The sequence below is a fragment of the Chroicocephalus ridibundus genome, chromosome 9 (genome assembly GCF_963924245.1).
Source record: "Chroicocephalus ridibundus chromosome 9, bChrRid1.1, whole genome shotgun sequence".
NCBI classification, from domain to species: Eukaryota; Metazoa; Chordata; class Aves; order Charadriiformes; family Laridae; genus Chroicocephalus; species Chroicocephalus ridibundus.
In genome coordinates, this window is record NC_086292.1 from 15945285 (window position 1) to 15964375 (window position 19091).

The 19091-nt window shown below is 35.4% G+C and overlaps 1 protein-coding gene across 3 annotated transcripts in view; it reads left to right on the top strand.

The window, feature by feature from the left end:
* LOC134520563 (connector enhancer of kinase suppressor of ras 2-like) overlaps nt 1-19091 on the top strand; it is a 212699-nt gene that overhangs the window by 179091 nt on the left and 14517 nt on the right. For all 3 annotated transcript variants that reach the window (XM_063346115.1, XM_063346116.1, XM_063346117.1), the window contains 3 exons: nt 1265-1440; nt 2919-2992; nt 10067-10138. In XM_063346115.1, coding sequence (XP_063202185.1) covers nt 1265-1440; nt 2919-2992; nt 10067-10138 — 322 coding nt within the window. The remainder of the gene's footprint in view (nt 1-1264; nt 1441-2918; nt 2993-10066; nt 10139-19091) is intronic.

The following is a 19091-nucleotide window of genomic DNA, read 5'->3' on the forward strand; positions in this document are numbered from 1 at the left end:
AGTAAAATACCAAATTAAAATACCAAATAAATGTGTTATAAGGTATAATATTGCTAGACTTGGTGGTACAATTTCCTCTGACTTAAGTAGAAGAAAGGCAGTATCTGTATTTTTTGCCATTTCCTTCTACTCTCTTTCTTTATCTATTTGTGGCCTATTTGAGACTGTTAAAACAATGAACATATGAAAAATAGTTACAGCATAATAAATTTGTATGAAAGTATATGGCCAGTGAGCTCTCTCCTTTTATTCTATTTGTTGGTTTAGTCTCCTTTCTATGAAAATTTTCCTTTTATTGTACTATATGATTTTAATCCTTCTAAACCTGACCAGGACACAGCACAGTATCTTATTCTAAAATAAGCAAAATGTTAAGAACGTTGTGGAATGTTGCACAAAAAGGATGGTATGTTAATGTTATCTAAATTTCTTCACTCTTTCACAGCTGTAGGAGAAATATAATTCTTGTAGCAATATAAACTTCATTTTTCACAGAAAAATGTCTAATATTTTAAGGAAATTCTGTACAGAGTCTTTTTCAGGAAAAATTATACCATAATTAAGAAAAAAACTGTTCTTATTGATATTTACAAGGCACACTAAAACCTTAAGCCTTTCAATTAGGATGTATGGAAATAACAACAAAACCCCCACCTTTTCCTGGTCCTCTGTCTTTAAACAGGATGCAGTAAAGTTAAAATATTGTTTTCAGTTAAATTCAGGATAGAAGAAATGTAAGCATGTGCATTTTTATGGAAGTGGATGATCTTTCTTTTTTATTGACTATAAATACTGACTATAAAAATTGAGTTTAAAAAATCCCAGAATTTGACAGGCCTTCTATTGCTATAAGTAGTAAGGGAAGATATAGAGAAGTAGTGTTTACATCTGTATACAGATTATATCGTACTCTGAGTTTCAGATTGAGGGCTAAATGAATAAGGTTTTACTTTGGAATTATGATGTCTATCTTAATCAGATAAAAATGCAGCCCTAAGAGGAATGAACCCTCTAGAGATGAAATAATCCGTTACACAAAACAGGCCCTTTTTATTTTGTATTCATGCTGAAACAAAAATTGCAGAGCACTGTTGAATTTGGAAATTGTTCATTCAGTCTCCTCTCCCTGAAACTGGAGAGGATTTGGCTTGAAGGATTTTGAATTGAATCCTCGTTAAAAATTAGTAGTGTGTTTATATTGAGAAGAATAGTTCTTTCACTCTTTCACTCAGTGAGATGTCTCACACTATTGTCACGTTCTCAGGGAGCTCTCTAACGAGTGGGAGCAGAAGACGGATTTCCTGCAAAGACTTGGGGCACGGAGATTGTGAAGGCTGGCTATGGAAGAAAAAGGATGCCAAAGGTTATTTCACACAGAAATGGAAGAAGTACTGGTTTATTCTGAAGGATTCGTCCTTGTACTGGTACACAAACCAGAATGTAAGTATAATTTATGTTTGGCAAAAGCCAAAATTAAACCTTAAACTTTATCATTCTTTTGAAAAAAGTCTATTTTTACTACATGGTAGGATATGTTAGTGAAGTGCCACTTTAATTGCCAGGTCTGGGGTTCTCTAGCTGGAAATATTTCAACTGAAATTATTTTTTAAAGTCTACAAAGTCCATGTCCAAGCTTCATAAAATAGCAAATGTTCATGGCACTCTTAAAGAAATGAATACGTCAGTAGTTAATACTTTTCCACAGATATTATTTATTTGGACTAACAATGTGTTCATGTGCAGCTCTCCTTAGTTTCGGTTGTGTGGGGAGACGTATACAGTGTAACCATTCATGTTAGTTAAGCATTATGTGCAGCAGACGTGAAATTCTGAATTTGTAGATCTCTTTATCTGAAAGTTATTTTTACGGAGATGTTCCTCTTGGTTTTTGCTGAATTAGTCTGGAGTTTGCAGGTTCTGATATGTAAAATGCTGTTCTTGGTGAAATGTTATTGAAAATGACTGGGCCTACGCTTGTGCAATCGGCATATATGTAGTTAAAAATAATGGTGGGAAGAAGCCAAAAATTCTTCTATTTGTATGCATTGAGCCTCAGCGCCTGATCTAAACTGTGTACAGCCTGCTTTGATTACTGATATTTTAGTACGTATTTTCTACTTTCTTCAAAAGGACAATTTTACTAGCATAATTATCCTCAGTTTTAGTATTTTCTTGTCAGCGCAAAACAGCATATTGTTTCAAGCTGTGGGTGATAAAGGCCATCAGGTTTTGCGTTGTATGTTTTGTTTGTTTGACATTGTTACAAGCAAGGTGGTAGTCATTATGTGTCCCACTGTTTTTCAGTCTGTTGTTTACAGCCAAGCCATAATTCATAGTACACTTCCTAGTACTTTTCCAAAAGCTGGCTGGTGTTAATATGCCTCCTTGCTTTTCCCGGTAAATTACTTCAAAAGAAGCAAAAAGTGACCAGAGATACTGTCTAGTTATTACTTTTCCATTTAATCACTGGTGAGCTCACTGTAGGAACCTCCTCAGTTATTATTAGCAGGGCAAATGGTCTGCACAATGGTAACTTCAAAAGGAGGCATCCACAAAACGGTTTGAAAATGTAGACTATATGATGAAGAAACTGAGAATTCTTCTCTGTGGTTGTTGATGTCTTGAATGCTATTTTCAGTGCTGTGTTTGGTGCTGAAAGGTTTTCTGTAATCTTCAGCAAAGGGGAATTAGGATGACTGCAGCTCCTTTGAGAAACTGTCAGTTTAGTTACTTCATAAAAATTATTGACATTGTATGATGAAGTAAATACTTTTTTTTTTTTAAGTAAAAACATTATGGAGAAAATATGTTCAGTATTGATTGGATGATTGTTCTTAGTGTAAGACCCAAATGGCTACTGCTCACTTCTCTCTTCTTTATGTTCTTCTTCACCATCCCTTTCCCTTCTCTTTTGATAGGATGAAAAAGCAGAAGGATTCATTAGTTTACCTGAGTTCAGAATAGATAGAGCAATTGAATGCAGAAGAAAACAGTAAGTAATATGTCAATTATGTTTATAAATTAAGGGATCGCTCTTGGAAGTATTCTATGTATAGTACTGAAAATTTGCAAACCCAGAGAAGGAAGCTACACAGAAAACCTTGAAATTTGTAAATAATACATAATAGATCCACTTGAGCTTCAGTGTTTCCCTTTATTATGAAACATACAACTTAATGTAAATTCCATAACTCTTTGGTCAGCTTTGCAGACAGCCCAGTTACCATTTCAGTTAAATAAATAAAGCAAAAAGTAATGAATACGTTAGCCAAGAGATAAAACTTTCTTAAGTTCAGTATAGCCATCTTGATAAATATCAAGTGCAAAAAACAATTACCATAGGAAATACCATTAAAAACATCATAGCAAGGGATGCTGAATGTAATCTCCGTTTTTTTCCCTTATGGAGGAAGCTTACTTACCCAATATTGTGTTATTCTCAACTGCTAAAATATTTAGGTTCCATATGCAAAATGAACATTGCATTATTGCTAATGTGCATATTGCTCCTACTGCATTATGATCCCAGTAAAAAAAAGCATATGCTAAGCTTTGCCACCCTTAAGGCATATTTAATAACAGACACTCACTGGAAATTGTTTGCAAGCAGTGTTGGGACTGGAATGCATAGCTGTCAAACAGCAGGTTTAACAGAACGGTTCTAATGCTTTGAGATTAGTGCTTTGACAGTGTCTCCTGAATTACTTGCATGTGTCTTCTGTATGCTGCATCTGGATTTTTAACACTTGCTGCCATGAAGAGCTACAAACTCTCTTACTAAAGCTTTCCTAATTATAACTAAGCATACTGAATTTTTTTGTGCTTTTCCGGTAACTAAATGCAGTTGCAGGAATACAAGTCCTACAACTATGATCACGTATACAATAAAAATACTGAAGATATGAATTACAATAGAGATTACTCATCAGAAAAACACACTTCTTCAATTGCTTGTTCTTGTCGGGAGGCATTATTAATGTCTGTCTGAGAATTAGAAAACGGTGAATTTATACTTCTATTACTCCTTTCAGCTAAGGGTATTGCTATAGAAATTAAACATGGACTGAGCACTGTAACTTCCTCTGAGGAATGAGTAGATATTAATAATGATATTGAACAAAAATACAGGAAAAATAATACCCTTTTGTTAGAATATAAAACACTTAACAAATTTCAGTGAATTAACCAAGATCAAACAGGAGGTCATTGTGCACAGCTAGAAATAGCTTCCAGAGTTTTGCTCTAAGCGTTAGAACACATTTTCTCAGAACACTTCTTAGAGAACAATTTCTGTAGGGTATATGCACAGGAAAAAGTCTGATTAACTAAAACTTTACACACTACTGAAAACTGAGTACCTTCAGGCTTTGAATCCTTTCAAAAAGAGGTAGATCCAGGGGTAAAAGTATAATGAAGACGTTAATAGTATTCCCTTTGTTCGCTGAGCTGAATTTCCCTTTGATTTCTTCCTTCATGCACTATCATTTATATATTTATGCCATCACAAAAACTACACCTTAAATTTACCACTATTTTACCCGCTCATCTGAAAACTGCAGAGAAAGTAAATGCAGTGTTACGCTCACTTACGTTTCAGTATATCCAGCATATGCGAACGGAGGACCCTGCTTGTGTTGCAGCCACCTCTAATCCACAGCCTCTATAAGCACACTTCGAAAGCATTTACCTAGCCTCTGCTATTTGTCTTACCAAGGACAGGACTGAGCATGATTGCCATCGACTGATTCCACTGAAAAGCTAATGGTTCTGGTGAGCCTAGGGAGAACTTCCTGTGGTTTGATTCTTCTGCATTCCCTTTACAAATAAAATTAAGGTGATGGTGACCCATTTTGACCCAACATATTTTGGAAAAGTTCTAACTCATACTTCATTATTCTCTCTGCTAGACTAGAGGGAAACGTTTCAGGATTTTCTTGCCTCCTTTTCAGAGAGTTAGGGAAAGATGGATTTTACAGGATCCATTCTCGCTTCTTTCCACTTTAGGCTATCTTTTTCATTTAATAGGGGGGTTTTAGTAGGTGCTGGAATGTAACCTAAACTTCATTGCAAGCTTGAAACCTGAAAATATAAATCTGGTTTTGTTCTTACTTCTATATGATTGAGTCCATTTTAACATTAATGCAAAAGCTAGTAAAGCAGTTACCTTGACAGTTAAATAAGGACAGGGGAAAGAAACCTAGTTCTTTAATTTTTCTTCTTTTTGGTAGGTTTACTTTCTTTTAAATTAAAATTGCCTGAAAAATCCAGCTAAAATCGCAGCATTAGTTTTCCTTCAGCTGTCTCAAAAGAAAACTAAGAACATTTTGGTAGTCAGCTTGGATTTCACAGAATCACAGAATGGTTCAGGTTGGAATTTCTCCTCAAATTTCTGTTATTTTCAGAGCCATCAATGTGATATGTTCAAACCTTATTGAACAAAAGGATTTGAAGTCTTACTAGAATAATGATTAGATTTGCCTCTTCCACTGTGCTGTCAGACGAAGAATGCTGTTTTATAGAAATATTGTCACTGATGTCCATAGTATACACTGAATGAAATAGCCTTAAGAAAGCTTTCACAAGAATATATATTAATTGAATGCGTTATTCTGGACGGTTTGATGATTTGCCTCACTAATGCATTTAACGAAGGTACCCTGATTATTATACGAATCATGACATTATCTCAGACTGGTTTAGCTCTCTAGGCTATATTTGGATGTAGAATGACCTTGTCCCTGTGAGAGGAGGTTTCTCGCATTGACAGTGAAAAACTTTCCATTGCTTTTAGGCAACACCTGCATCTTCACGATCAAAAATGATCATACTGTATTAGAAATCTTAGTTATTTAAGGTTTTTTTGTGATGTGGCATGACATGAATAACAAGTTATTTTTAAAGATATTTATAATGCCCCATGATGAAACTGATCGACAAGACTAAAGATTAATGGCACTAGGTATATAGTTAATGGCTGTTAACTAGTGCTTTGCCTGAACTTTCAAAAATCTCCACCTAGTGAAAATTTTAATTGCATAATTAATGCAAACTTAGGTCTTAAATTTATGAGACCGTATGCCATACTGTTGGCACTTCATATTGAAACTGTGCAGTCAGAATTCTCATAAAATGTCATATAGGTAGTATATATAGTATAGGTAGACATAAAGTTGTATCTTAGAAGTTGCTATAGCTTCAGTATTTTTATTACTTCTTCTGAAATGGACTTGACAGTCTCAATAGACAGCAAACCAAACTTGAGCCACCCGCGAGCCCTCACAGGAAAGAAGGGTGACAGCTTCCTGGGTTGTGTTAGCTGGAGTGCAGGCAGTAGACGAAGGAAGAGATTACTCCCTTTTACTTGATACTCATTACACCACATCTAGATTACTGCATCCAGTTTTGGGCCCTCCAAAACAAGCGAAAGGTAAAAATACAACTATCGTTCTTCTGCATTATTCATATTCTTCTATACATCTAGAATTATTTCCCTGGAGACTTTTCTGTAGTTCTTAATGCTAGTGTGTCTACATGCTTCTCTAATAATAATCCTTGTGACACTTCTGGGAGATGAAGATGGATTTATTGTCACATTTTGCAGCCCAGAAACAGAACTGCAAACCATTTAAATCAAAAGTTTCCACAGAATTGGAATTTCCATTTCATAACAATAAAGAGCTGTTTTCTTCAGAGTTTGTAAGTATATAACAGTACAATACATTATTGCAGCTGTAGGTGCTCACCATTTCAGTAAATTATCAGAATATCAGGCAAAAAGATATTAAGGAACATTCACGTAGTAACCAATTATTAAGTCTGTTTTCTGTGACTTAGCACGTGAGAACTCCTTTGCATAAGCAGGAAGACCTGCAGCATTTAGCTGATTTACCCTTGAAAAAACTCTTGCTCTTCCTGTGTTTTACCACACATTCACAAATTCCGTAACAACTGAGACAGAAAGTAGCCTTATGTTTTGCATAATCCTGATTCATCTCTCCAGCAAATCCACTCTGTAAACTAATTGAGATATGGTTCCTGTGAGAATGTAATATTCAAATACATAATCATAGATTGTATCACATTACAAGAGCATAGTGGAGCCAAATTTAAGTTCTGTTTATCACACTAACTCTGACATATTCTAACTTTTAAAAGGTTGACTTTGAAACCCCAGTATTGGCATTTTAATGCTTTTATGGATGTAAATTTCCTGTCTAGGAAAATAATCCTATTTACAAGCAGAAACTCCATCATGTGATATTTTAACAGGATTAATCAAGAGGATTAGAATCTTTAGATCCACCACATAATCCTCTCCAATTCGAGTCAATACTTAAATCTCAGAACTGGAAGATGGTTGGGCAAGTGGAACACTAGAAGGTGGAGATGTTGCATGGAATTTAGACCAACTGAAAACAGAGTGCTGATATCGCAGTAAAATACATCCGAGAAAATAGCATATCATGCTTAAATAGTATAAGAAAGCGAAAGTATTTGTTTAGAAATTACTTTCTATTTTGAGTATTAAAAATTAAGTTCTGTAAGGAGGTATAGTATTTGTTAATTACTGTGTAATTAACAACATGTAATGTACCACTAATATATATGTGTGTGCATAAAGACATATACAAAACCATTTCATATTTCCTATTGACAGAGAGATATCATCTGTTTTGCTAGAGCAGTTGGAGTTGCTGGTAGTCAGCTGGCAGAAGGGGAGTAAAATGTTCCACGTTAAGAAGTAGGAGACTAAGAATGATAAGAATATTTGACACTAAAATCGTACTACATTAATCGGGTAAAAGAAATAATACATTTGATCAGAGTATATTTAAAATGTATGTATTGATGTAATGATGAAAATCTCTTGCGTTAAAATCTTAAAATTCAGTAGGTATAATTAACAAGCGTATGCCATCTAGTGGGCATCAGAAAAGCTTCCTCCCTGTTCGGGATTTGCCATGTACTCACTATTTTCATTTGCAAAATACAAGCAGCTAAGGAGATGAGGATCTGAAGTTGAAATTATCAATGTCCAGATGCCAAAACAATAATTAAATACCTCTTACGTCATCTTTTATGGAATTAAGGTGTTTTCTGAACACCCTCTGTGCAAAGGTAAACTTACCTTTAGCATAGCTCTAATCTCATGAAAAAGCAAACTGCACGCAAATACGACTCTGCTGTTAACTCATTCTTCTGTAGAACCTTTGATAGGAAAGCCTGTTTCTGTACACAGTTGTATGAATAACATATATAAGAAAACCAGTGTGACCAAGTGAAGTTCCTCAGCTTTCATTTTTGTCTCTGAAAACTGCAATAAGTCACAGTAATTAATATAACACTCATTTGCATTTAAGCTATTAATAGTAGAAATGTTGCATCACAGGTTTTTCATGATGCCATGTGTAATGATTCCTAATCTAATTCTTACATCTGGTGATTACCATATAAATGTCAGTATTTTAATGTAAATGTTACGAATGATAGCGTCGAGTTTTTTAACATTTGCCAACTAATCAAAATAATAGTCTTTAATACTCTGAGTTTGTGGTTTCCTTGATAGCAATACTTCTTTCAGTTATATTGACACAAAAAAAAGGTAAGAAATATGATTATTGTTCTTAGCAGTTTTCAAATAACTGCTCAACTGAGGGAGAGCTTAGGAATTATACCACATAAAAGCATTTTTATGTGAACTATAATCATCCATGCTGTAAGATTTTGAGCTTAATGATTATCTCATGCATGTAGTCTGAATAGACCAGAGGGCAATGTAGTGATGTCTGTATATAGGCAGCCTAAAGTAAGAATCAGACCTTGTCCATGAAATCAGTAATATAGAATTGAATTACACTGGCCAAGTGGCTGGTGAAGGAATTGACATGTGAGGAAGGAGAAGGAACATTAGCAATGCACAGAGCAATGTCAGTCTTACAGCTACCTTTTGTCATCCTACTCTTCAGTACCTCAGGTCAGTGTAGCCAAGAATATAGTATACTATACTGCTACTATTGTACTAGTTACACAAGTGAAACAGTAAAGACTTTTAGAATCAAGTTAAACCTGTTGTGATAGGCTTTTGGAACTATTCCAGTGATTTCTAATTTAACTTGCTTTTTTCAAAGAACTTCATTCTATAAATTAAACTTTGCATAAATTTAAAATCGCCAAAGGGGGAGACCCCAAACAGCTAGGACTTCTTGAATGAAAAGCTATCTGTGAGAACAATCTGTGCAATAAAAAAAAATGCATAGATACATAAAATTGAGCACAAATTATAATGTAAAAATAAACATAAGGTTTAAATTTAAATATTGGCAACTCTGTTATTTGCTACATGGAAGATGAAGAAGCATTAATTATTAATGACTCCTGTTGATTGCAGGGAAGATACTGCTTCCCTTAGTAGCTTAAGATGAAAAGTACTTGGGATATGGCTGGCTTTAGAGTAACTTGACAAAGCAATTGCTGGAATTAGATGTGACTATTTAAAGAGTTAAGACTACCCAAGGAACAGCTTTATTATTGCCTACTTCCAAACAAAGAAAAACTGCCACTTATATTCCCTAGAACTTTCCATGTTGCTTCTGTTAAACTCAAATTGAATTAAGATTATAATTATTGATTAAAAATACTTTGTATCAAATTCAGGAAACATTCCTTTATTTGAGTTTATTCTGGAGATCTTACAGTCTTATGGATAAATAAAGAGAATTGTATTTTAAATGTTGTCTCCAGTTGAATGCAATTACTGGCTGGTTATCCATCTTTATATTCCTTCTCTTCCTCATTTATAAACGTCAAATAAAATTTGGATAAATTCGTGTATATCTGCAGAATCAAAGTCATTCAAGGGCTTTCAAAATTTTTACAAAGTACCACTTAGGCTTGCAATCAGATCAGTAGGAATCCATCTATAAGTTTATCCAGCAAGAGATTCAGGCTGAAGATTCAAAATGTCTATGAAACCTGTAACATGCTGAAGAATTGTAGAGCACGTCAGTTTTGTATATTTGTAGATAAGTTGTTTGAACGAAAACATTCTTTGTGGTTATTTTTATAGTGCCTTCAAAGCATGCCACCCCAAAATAAAAAGCTTCTACTTTGCAACAGACTGCCTTGAAGAAATGAATAGGTAAGTTCTGTGTTCTTTATCATGGTACTCAAATAATTGAAAATAATATTTAATGTTAACACAGAAATATACTCCTGGAGCATGATGTAATGCTGATTGATAGTGTTCTCAGTACAGCCCACTTAGTCCCCCCTTGATTTTAGCATGTACAGCATTACATTGTGTGGCTCAATTTAAGTTTGCTGGAATTTTCTGTCATGCCACATGGCACAATTCTGCAAAGGTGTGTTAGGGAAGTTAGTTGTGTTGGTCTCATCTGCATTCATTAGAATGTTTGGGTTTTAATGGGCATAAAATTTATCACACTTCTAATTTTTTGTTGATCAGGGCTGGGAAGATTAATGTGGAATACAAGTTTCTGGTATGTAAAAGCAATGCTGTCGTGGCTTAACTCCAGCCAGCAACTAGGACCATGCAGCCGCTCACTCACTCCCCCCAGCTGGGATGGGGGAGAGAATCAGAAGCAAAGCAAAACAAGGAATTCATTCACTGCTTCCCATGGGCAGGCAGGTGTTCAGCCGTCTCCAGGAAAGCAGGGCTCCATCACATGTTAATGGTTACTTGGGAACACAAACGCCATCACTCCGAACATCCCCTCCTTCTTCTTCCCTCAGCTTTATATGCTGAGCATGATGTCATATGGGATGGAATATCCCTTTAGTCAGTTGGCATCAGCTGTCCTGGCTGTGTCTCCTTCCAACTTTTTGTGCACTCGCAGCCTGCTCACTGGCAGGGCAGCGTAAGGGAGCAGAAAAGGCCTTGAGTGCGTAGTAACAACCAAAAACATCACTGTTTTACCAACACTATTTTTATTCCAAATCCAAAACATAGTATTATACCAGCTGCTAGTAAGAAGGTCAACCCTGTTCCAGCTGAAACCATGACAAATGTACACGTACCAAAGCTCACACTTAAGAGCATAGCTGCATGATGGGATAAGATAGGTTTAAATTAGCTCTGCTGATAATCCACAGTAACATCACATGACCTAACGCCAGAGAAAAGCAATTTGAAGTCTTTTTTTTTTTTTAACAGAAATGGGATTGAACTAATGAGATGCATTTATTTTTCATGACAGACTTTAAAAAAAACTCAAAAAACCCAACCAACCAACCAAACAAAACCCCAAACCAAACCCAAAAAACCTCAAAGAACACAACCCACAACAACAACAAAAAACCCAGTAATAATTAATTTTATTTATTGTATCACGGTCCTAACAAGGAACAGAGACTAGCAAAGTTCAGTTGTTGGCACTGCTGTGTGTTTTTAAATGTCCTTGGATGTGCTGGGAGTGCGTTCAAAACTTGACTGGACAAAGCCCTGAACAACCTGATCCAACATTAAAGCTGGCCCTGCTGCGGGTGGGGTGTGGGAGCAGACGACCTCCTGAGAGCTCTTCTAAATTACTCTGTGCTTCTATTTTGTGATTCAGTGATGAAGACAGAGGTTAGATAAAGCTGGAGAGGTATCTTTGATCCTCGGAGTCAAATGTTCTACCTCCTTCTGTTACTTCAGTAATTTGTTTATTCCCAGCTGAGGTAAAAAGCAAGGACACATGGGACAATGTTAACATACTTTGAAGTCTTAAATCCTTCCTGGCATAGACTGCTAAAACTTTGAGATTTAGCTAGTTCTTTCTGTTCGCAGACTTAGAAAGATGCAACTACCTCAGGATATGTCTGGACTTTTTTCTTTGGAATATTAATGTCTACAAATTATTTTTAAATTGAACATTTATATTCTGTGGTTTACATGGCCCTTCAAGAAATAACGTATTGATGTATAAGACTGGCTGTATTGAAACATTTCAGGCCAGTTCGTCATCCACTGATGATGATGATGAGGTTCAGTTCTTAGGAGCATCTCACTGTAGCTAGCTGTCATTTTTAGGATCTAAATTTGCTGAAAAATATTTTTTCCGATGTTAATGTTTCATTGTTCAGTAATGTAACATGGCTGAGCTTTGTTTGATCCAAAACTGACGTGAGGATCTTTTACTATTTTTAACTATGCATGGTTTCTCCTTTGATTTTAGCTACTTCGATAGCTATCATTTGTTGAAGTGCCATTCATCATATCTTTCTACTATACCATAAAATGTTCTCACTCAAGGAAAACCAGGAAGTCTTGACATACATTCAATAAACAGCTTTTACATATTCATTGATTTTTTTCTACACTGGGGAGCCAACGAAGGTGCCTTTATGACAGTTTACAGCCTTCGTGGAGAGTAACAGTTGGAAAGGTGCCGGGATATATTTTCATATACTGCCATGTTAGTTTGGAATTTAGGAGAGCCTTTTTCCTGACATTTTGGGTTTGCTTCCCATGAGAAATGACGAAGGGTGAACTTCCTCTTGAAATAATTTTTTTTGCAGTATTTTTCCTTCAGAAATGCTGTTCCTGTAGAGTAATGGTAATTCACTCCTCAGCCCAGATGATGGATTACTGTGCTACCTCTGTAAAATCCCTGGGCATCCCCTGCAGCCTTTATGTGCTTTCTGGAATTCCTTCTCCCAGATATCCTGTGTGGAACTGGAAATAAGTAAACAAGATTCATAGATGAAAAATTTACTTAAAATACTAATTTCACAAATCTCTGTCTTCCCAGAGAATTGCTAACCATGTAATCTGAGGAAATAGGGCAAATACTCAGCATGGTATCTCACACTCCCGCTGTCACCACAAAATTTAACTGGATTTTCTATGCTGGCAGAAGGGTACAGAAGGCTACGCTGAAAAGGAAAGGAGTTTTAATATGGAGAGGAACATAGCATTTCTTTATTCACTATGTGGGGAACCTATACCCTTTCTTCAACTGCATTTACCACCAGTTTTAATAGCCATTTTTCCAGTTTCTTACTTCAGATTCACTGTTTAATAATTTTTTTCCACACCAGAATATTTTACTCTGCATTTAATACTGCATTGCTGTTGAAAGAATTGTTTACCAATGGGTAGTAATTGATTTGTATGTAGCAGATAGAGTTACTCTGTTGTAGCTGAATTTTGCCTGCTGTGTTGCATGGTGCAGACTTCAGTTTGCAAAATTGATGCTCATGCTGTTTTGTCAGGTCTTACATGAGCATAGTTGCGTTCTTAGAAATGAATTAATAATGAAATTGATGAGCTTATCTTTCACTTGCCATGGTCGTGGGGTACTCCAAGGTTATTAAAAGCCTTATTTCCCAGAAGTGCTTCATCTATTACCATACTGTGCATAACCTGTTTATGGCTTTAATACTACTAAGGAAAATAGCACTGGATTTAATATTCAGTTGTTTTACAATATCTACTTTATTTAAAACTTTCATGTGATTGAATTATACAGTGCAGGGCATTTACAATCTCCTCATGGACTCCAAACATTAAATTAAAAAAAGTTCCTATTTTAGGCTGAATAATTTGATCACATTTGATTTGAATAACTGGGTTAACTTTGCAATTTTAATAACTCCCATAAATCTTTTGCGTTCATTCAAAAATGTAACAAATATCTGCTACCCACTGAAACAGAATGATGATTGATTTTGTAGGGGTCACTTCCAATATTTTCCAAGTAAAGACCTGAAAGATTCTGACACAATATTTCTCTTAAAAAGAAACTGTTTGAAAACTGAAGTATTCTGAATTAAATATCTATTGATTATATGCAAATTTCAGGGTGCATATCTGTATTTTTACATATGGAATATAAGGAAGCAAGTTACTCAAGGTTTTCCTGAAACCATCCTATTTATTGCTGAAGTTCATTCAGCTGTCTTCTTTAAATTTGGGGCATGTTAGTCTCTTACAGTTTTAATTTTCTTTCAAACTTAACTTACAAACAAGCTAATGCCTAGAAAAAGATCTTGTCAGCTAAAAATTTCAGACATATGCCCCTCTTAAACAAGAGTTCCTGGAGAAGTGAGCAGGAGAGTAATCATGTCAGATCTGTCTGTACTAATTTAATAGTTCTTTAAGAAATAGAGCCAAGTTATTAAAGAGCTCTTACTCCCCAATCCCCTGCCAGCCGAAAAGCAAGGAGATAATTCTGCAGAATATGAAAGGTACTTTTTCAAATAGAAATCCCTGAAATGGAGCTTCCCAATGGTGGTGTAAATAAACAAACAGCAGGTTTTCCCCTTCTTCCTTTATGTTCCTATACGCTTGTTTCAAATCCAGGAAAAATAGTCTGTGCCTGAGGCCACTTCAGTCCTCTAATTTATTGTTCTCACATAAAAACTCATACGTTGCAGCACAAGTAAAACAATTTTCTGATCAGAATTAGCTGCAGGCCCCAGAGACTGGATGAAACCATGATGTATATGGGAGTGAACAGTGCAATAGTAGAGCTACAGTGCTCCGTCTGGGGGAAATACTACACCAGAAATTTCTAGTACGGAGCTGTAAGTCTTCAAAATCTCCTTTTTTTGGCTAACCACCTAACTCCTTTCTGCAATTTATGGACTACTTGCCATAGACTTGTGAACTACTGTTTCCCCCTTAATAAGTTTGAGAACCACTGGCTTATAGCATTACACTAGAGGAGTTCAAAGGAGTTTACAATACACAATTGCAATTATCCAGTACACAATCCAAATTAGCATCCAGGTGTGAATTTATCCCTAATGCACAGGAGTTTGGATTTGCATTGGCTTTCTGTACTAGTTTAAATTACAAAATTAACTTAATCAAATTCTGATGTAAATAATACCATTGTGAATTGGTATAGTTCTTCTGGGAGTCAAACAGTTCAACTGCATTTAATATAGCAGATTTTGTGATTACAGTACTGTACCTCTCAGTGATGAATATGCATGCATTGCAGTCACATATTGTGATGTTATACTGGAGATACTAAGTTAACACTGCAAAATCTGAAGGTTTTAGTAATAGAAATAAGTAATATACATAATTAAATAAATTGGGCATTTAATGGTATTGTTTGGCCTATTTTATCTGATTTATTTAAGAGTATGTGGAAGTAGAATTACATAATTTCACAATAAATCATCCCATCTCTTAAAAAAAAAAAAAAAAATCCCGTCTAAAACCCCAAAACCCCTGCCCATACCTTTTCAGACCATACTAAACTCAGTTCTCTTGCTCATAAAGAACGTTTCATTTCTCCAAAGCTTTCTTTTGGGCCAATCATTGGGTGAAAGCTAGGGTAAAAGCTTGAATAACTGAGTAAAATTACAGTGTGCATTAAATGTTAAGAAATCCTGGTTTGGTTTTACTTTTACAGCTTTTTATCCCTTACCTGTACTTTCGTAAGAATGGTAGAAAGACTGTCTGGAGAATACAACGTGGTTGCACATGCTGAAGCATATCTAATGTCACAGTCAGTATAGGAGTGGTAGATGCACGCAGCAGCTAGTACTTGCCTGTAAGTGGATGTCCAGAAAGTTTGGTGAGTTATCCAGAGTAATATGGTAAATCCAACAAGACAAGGTTTTACAGTGGGGCGAAATCCAGTAGCCGCACTTGACTAAAGAAGAAAGTATCTTATTGTCATCTTAAAAGATTCCAAGTATCACCTTGAAACTCCAAGCTTGACATAACAATTTTTGATTTGCCTAAGCGATGTTAGTGCTGCCACAATCATGTTTGTAACTGTCTTTGAAAATTGGCAGGAGAAGTTTGTGAGTGAGTGAGGTTTTGGGCTGTTTTGGTAGATTTCCTTAGGGTTTGTTATTGGTTTTATTTGAAATTATAGTCTCTCATAAAGTTATTGTGTGCATAGTCTCTGTGATACACAACTATATTTATACAGTAAGATGCTATTTCATATGTTACCAGAAGAGTAATTTATTTGCTACAGAAGTAGTGACCTTTTTTGTCTATCATCTGCTGGGGGGAAGCAACCAAAAAAAAAAACCCCAACCCAGACTTCTGACTACAAAGGCATAGCTATGCATTTGGTTGACAGGGTGAAGTTAAAAAAGAAAACTAAAAAAAATATTCCCATTACGTGCATGAAGTAGATGCACATGCAAAGGGGGCATAAATTGCTATGGTTCACTTGGCAACTCTTATGCTGTCTGGGGCTTTTTTCATATTTTTCCAGCCTGACAAATCTAAGAAGACAACGCATGAAACAAGATCAACAAAGTCATGTCAAATTATTGAATCAGAGAGTACATACAGTTTATCCCATGGATGATTTTACTTAACAAATTTCAGCAACTGTGACAAATAAAATAGTAGAAATACAGGCTGCTGAGAGCTGATATATTTGGAGAGATGAGCTCATTGAGAAGACTCTGCTCAGCATTATATCTCACTGTGAGACCTTGCTTACATTTTTGGGCTGCTTTTGTATTGAGAAAAATAAATGCATCATTTTAGCCATACCTATTACAGGAACCCTTATTCTGTTAAATTAATATATTACCTGTACAATCTTAGAAAAAAGTGAAAATAATATACCTTGGGAACCAAAATGGGAAACATATTGATTTTGTAGGTGCCCAGTAAGAAAGAAGCCAGCATAAGAAGTACAAAATCAATTTTAAAATATAATTCTGTATTGCAAAGAATCTTACAATTAATTCTGGAATCCAATTATCTCACTGGTGTAAAAAAAATATAATACAAAGTTTTGAATCAGAAATTAAATATAAATTGTACTGAATAAATTCTATGTATGAAATAAATGCTTCAACAGAATCTATATTTTAATAGACTTAAAGATAACTTAAGTCAAATTTAACTTCCACTTCCATTCTGTTTTTTCCTTTTAAACAAATAATGTCAAGTGTAGATCCAATCTCAAAAGGAAAGAAAGATATATTCCTGCTCTGAAACACAATACAAATAATATATAATACAAACCTCAGATGACATATAAGTGCAACGATTAATCGACGAAAGGATGCAAGAAAGACATGAAGTATATAACTATTTATTTATTCTATCCTTTAACACCTCAGTATTTCATTGGTTTCGTTTTTAAGGGAACATTTAACAGAAAGAAATAGTGAAAGTGGATAGGCTCTTTCTTGAATTTATATCTTTTCAGGACATATCCATTATTTACTTTTTCACCTGAATTTAATACTTTCTTCTATATACCAGCCATCTTGTCTAGCAAAAATGTATTCAGAATTAAGGATATTAGCATATAAATTTATTTGAACCACAGAAACTCCCTACTTCCTGACCTGTTCTCCACGGATTTATGGAACAGTTTTAACTATAACTGTAAATAACTATAACTATAAATAAGAGTCTTGCATCTATTTTTTTTAAAAATAGCTACCCTTTTACCTTTGCTTTTATTCTCCCACACTAAACATAATAGTTCTCTCAAATTTATTATAACTGAGACTGTCCAAGTGGTTTTGGGTTTGTTACTTGGGCTATTTTACTCTGGACTGTAGAAAGGAATAGCCAAGTGGGTGAAGTGTGATGCCACTAGGAAAACTACTGTTGCCTTCAATCCCAGAAGCTCACACTGACCTTGGACTGGCTCATCACCGTACTCGGCAGGACTAAATTGTAACAGTCAGTAAACAGAAACTTACTGCATTTGTACAATGAGTCATGGCAGATTATTGTTTTTAATATAGTGTGTTAGGACAGTAAAGCTATAGGAAATTGTTTCGCTGGTTGTTTGGTCCACTTAAACGTTTTCTGGTGTTTTTATTAAATGATCACTAAGAGAATGTGGAGATCACTAAGACTCCTGACAATTCAGGGCATTTTAAGCATGAACTCACTCTTCAGTATCAAGTTTTGATTATTGTCACAGCTACTTAGTTCATCACTGCCCTCAGTGCCTTAGTAATCATCACTGTCCGGGCCTGGGGGTAGAATCGGACTCTCCGGAGAGGCCCTGGGCTGTAATCCCATGGTACTAACCAGAATTATCTCAGTAAATTTAACTTAACTTCCTACCATGCAGCTCTGTTTTATCCCAAAGCAATGACAACATTGCCTGTTTGTAATCAACAGAATTAATTAAAGCAGAGTCTGATTTATTTAGAATTTAAACCATTGAGACAAAGTACAAAACTTACTTACGTATTTAGATGACTTTCCCTGCACTTGGTTCACTAAGGTACAGGCAATAAAAAATAATCAATACACTTCTTGGTCCCTTGTAAGTTGTTACAGTGTACCTCGGTAAGATACATATTTTATCTTACGGAGATCTTGTACAATATTGAAGGCAAAATCTTGTAGCAAAGTATCCTTGGGATATTTAGCATGGCTCCATGTCGTCACAACGAATTGCTACCTAGAATGCAAGCCCTGTGGTTCATCGAGTGGCCTAGACTCAAACTTAGTGAAACATGCTGTTTAAGTTGTTTAATTATCAAAAGAAAAGAGTTGTTTAAATTATCAAAGAAAAAAGGTATTTTTTTTTTTGGAGGAGGAGTCTGACTTTCTGCCTCAGGGGGCCAAGATCTATAGAGATGTACATGCAGGATTGCTATATGTGTACCTGCCAGAATATCTCATGTCTTTTTGTGATCACATGACATTCAAAGAGCTATTAGGGGTACAACTATATAAACCAAATTAGACAAATGATCACCTGGGTTTTTTCACTTATAGCTGCTTGTCAGGTGTAGCACATAGTCTTGCATCGCTTGACTGTCAATTAAGCATGCGGTCATCTTTCCCTTAAAGAGTCCAATTCTGACACACACTGCCATTGCCTTCCTGAAACCTGACATTTGCCTACAAGGCATTCAATGCAGAGTTTAGAACCAAATGGCTGAGTTTCCAAGCTTTCCACAGAGAACTTTTTATAACCTTGACTGCCTGTTTTCTCAAAAATGGAAGTGGTTTGCTCATCAAGTAAATTCATCAAGTTTACACAGTGTTCCTTTTGAACTGAGTTTGCATTTCCTTGGGAAAAAAAAAATTGTTAACTGTAAGAAAAGGATCTGTAATCTCAGCACTTCTATAACTCCTGATTAACCTCAAAAGCATTCACTCAAGTCTTTTAAAAACA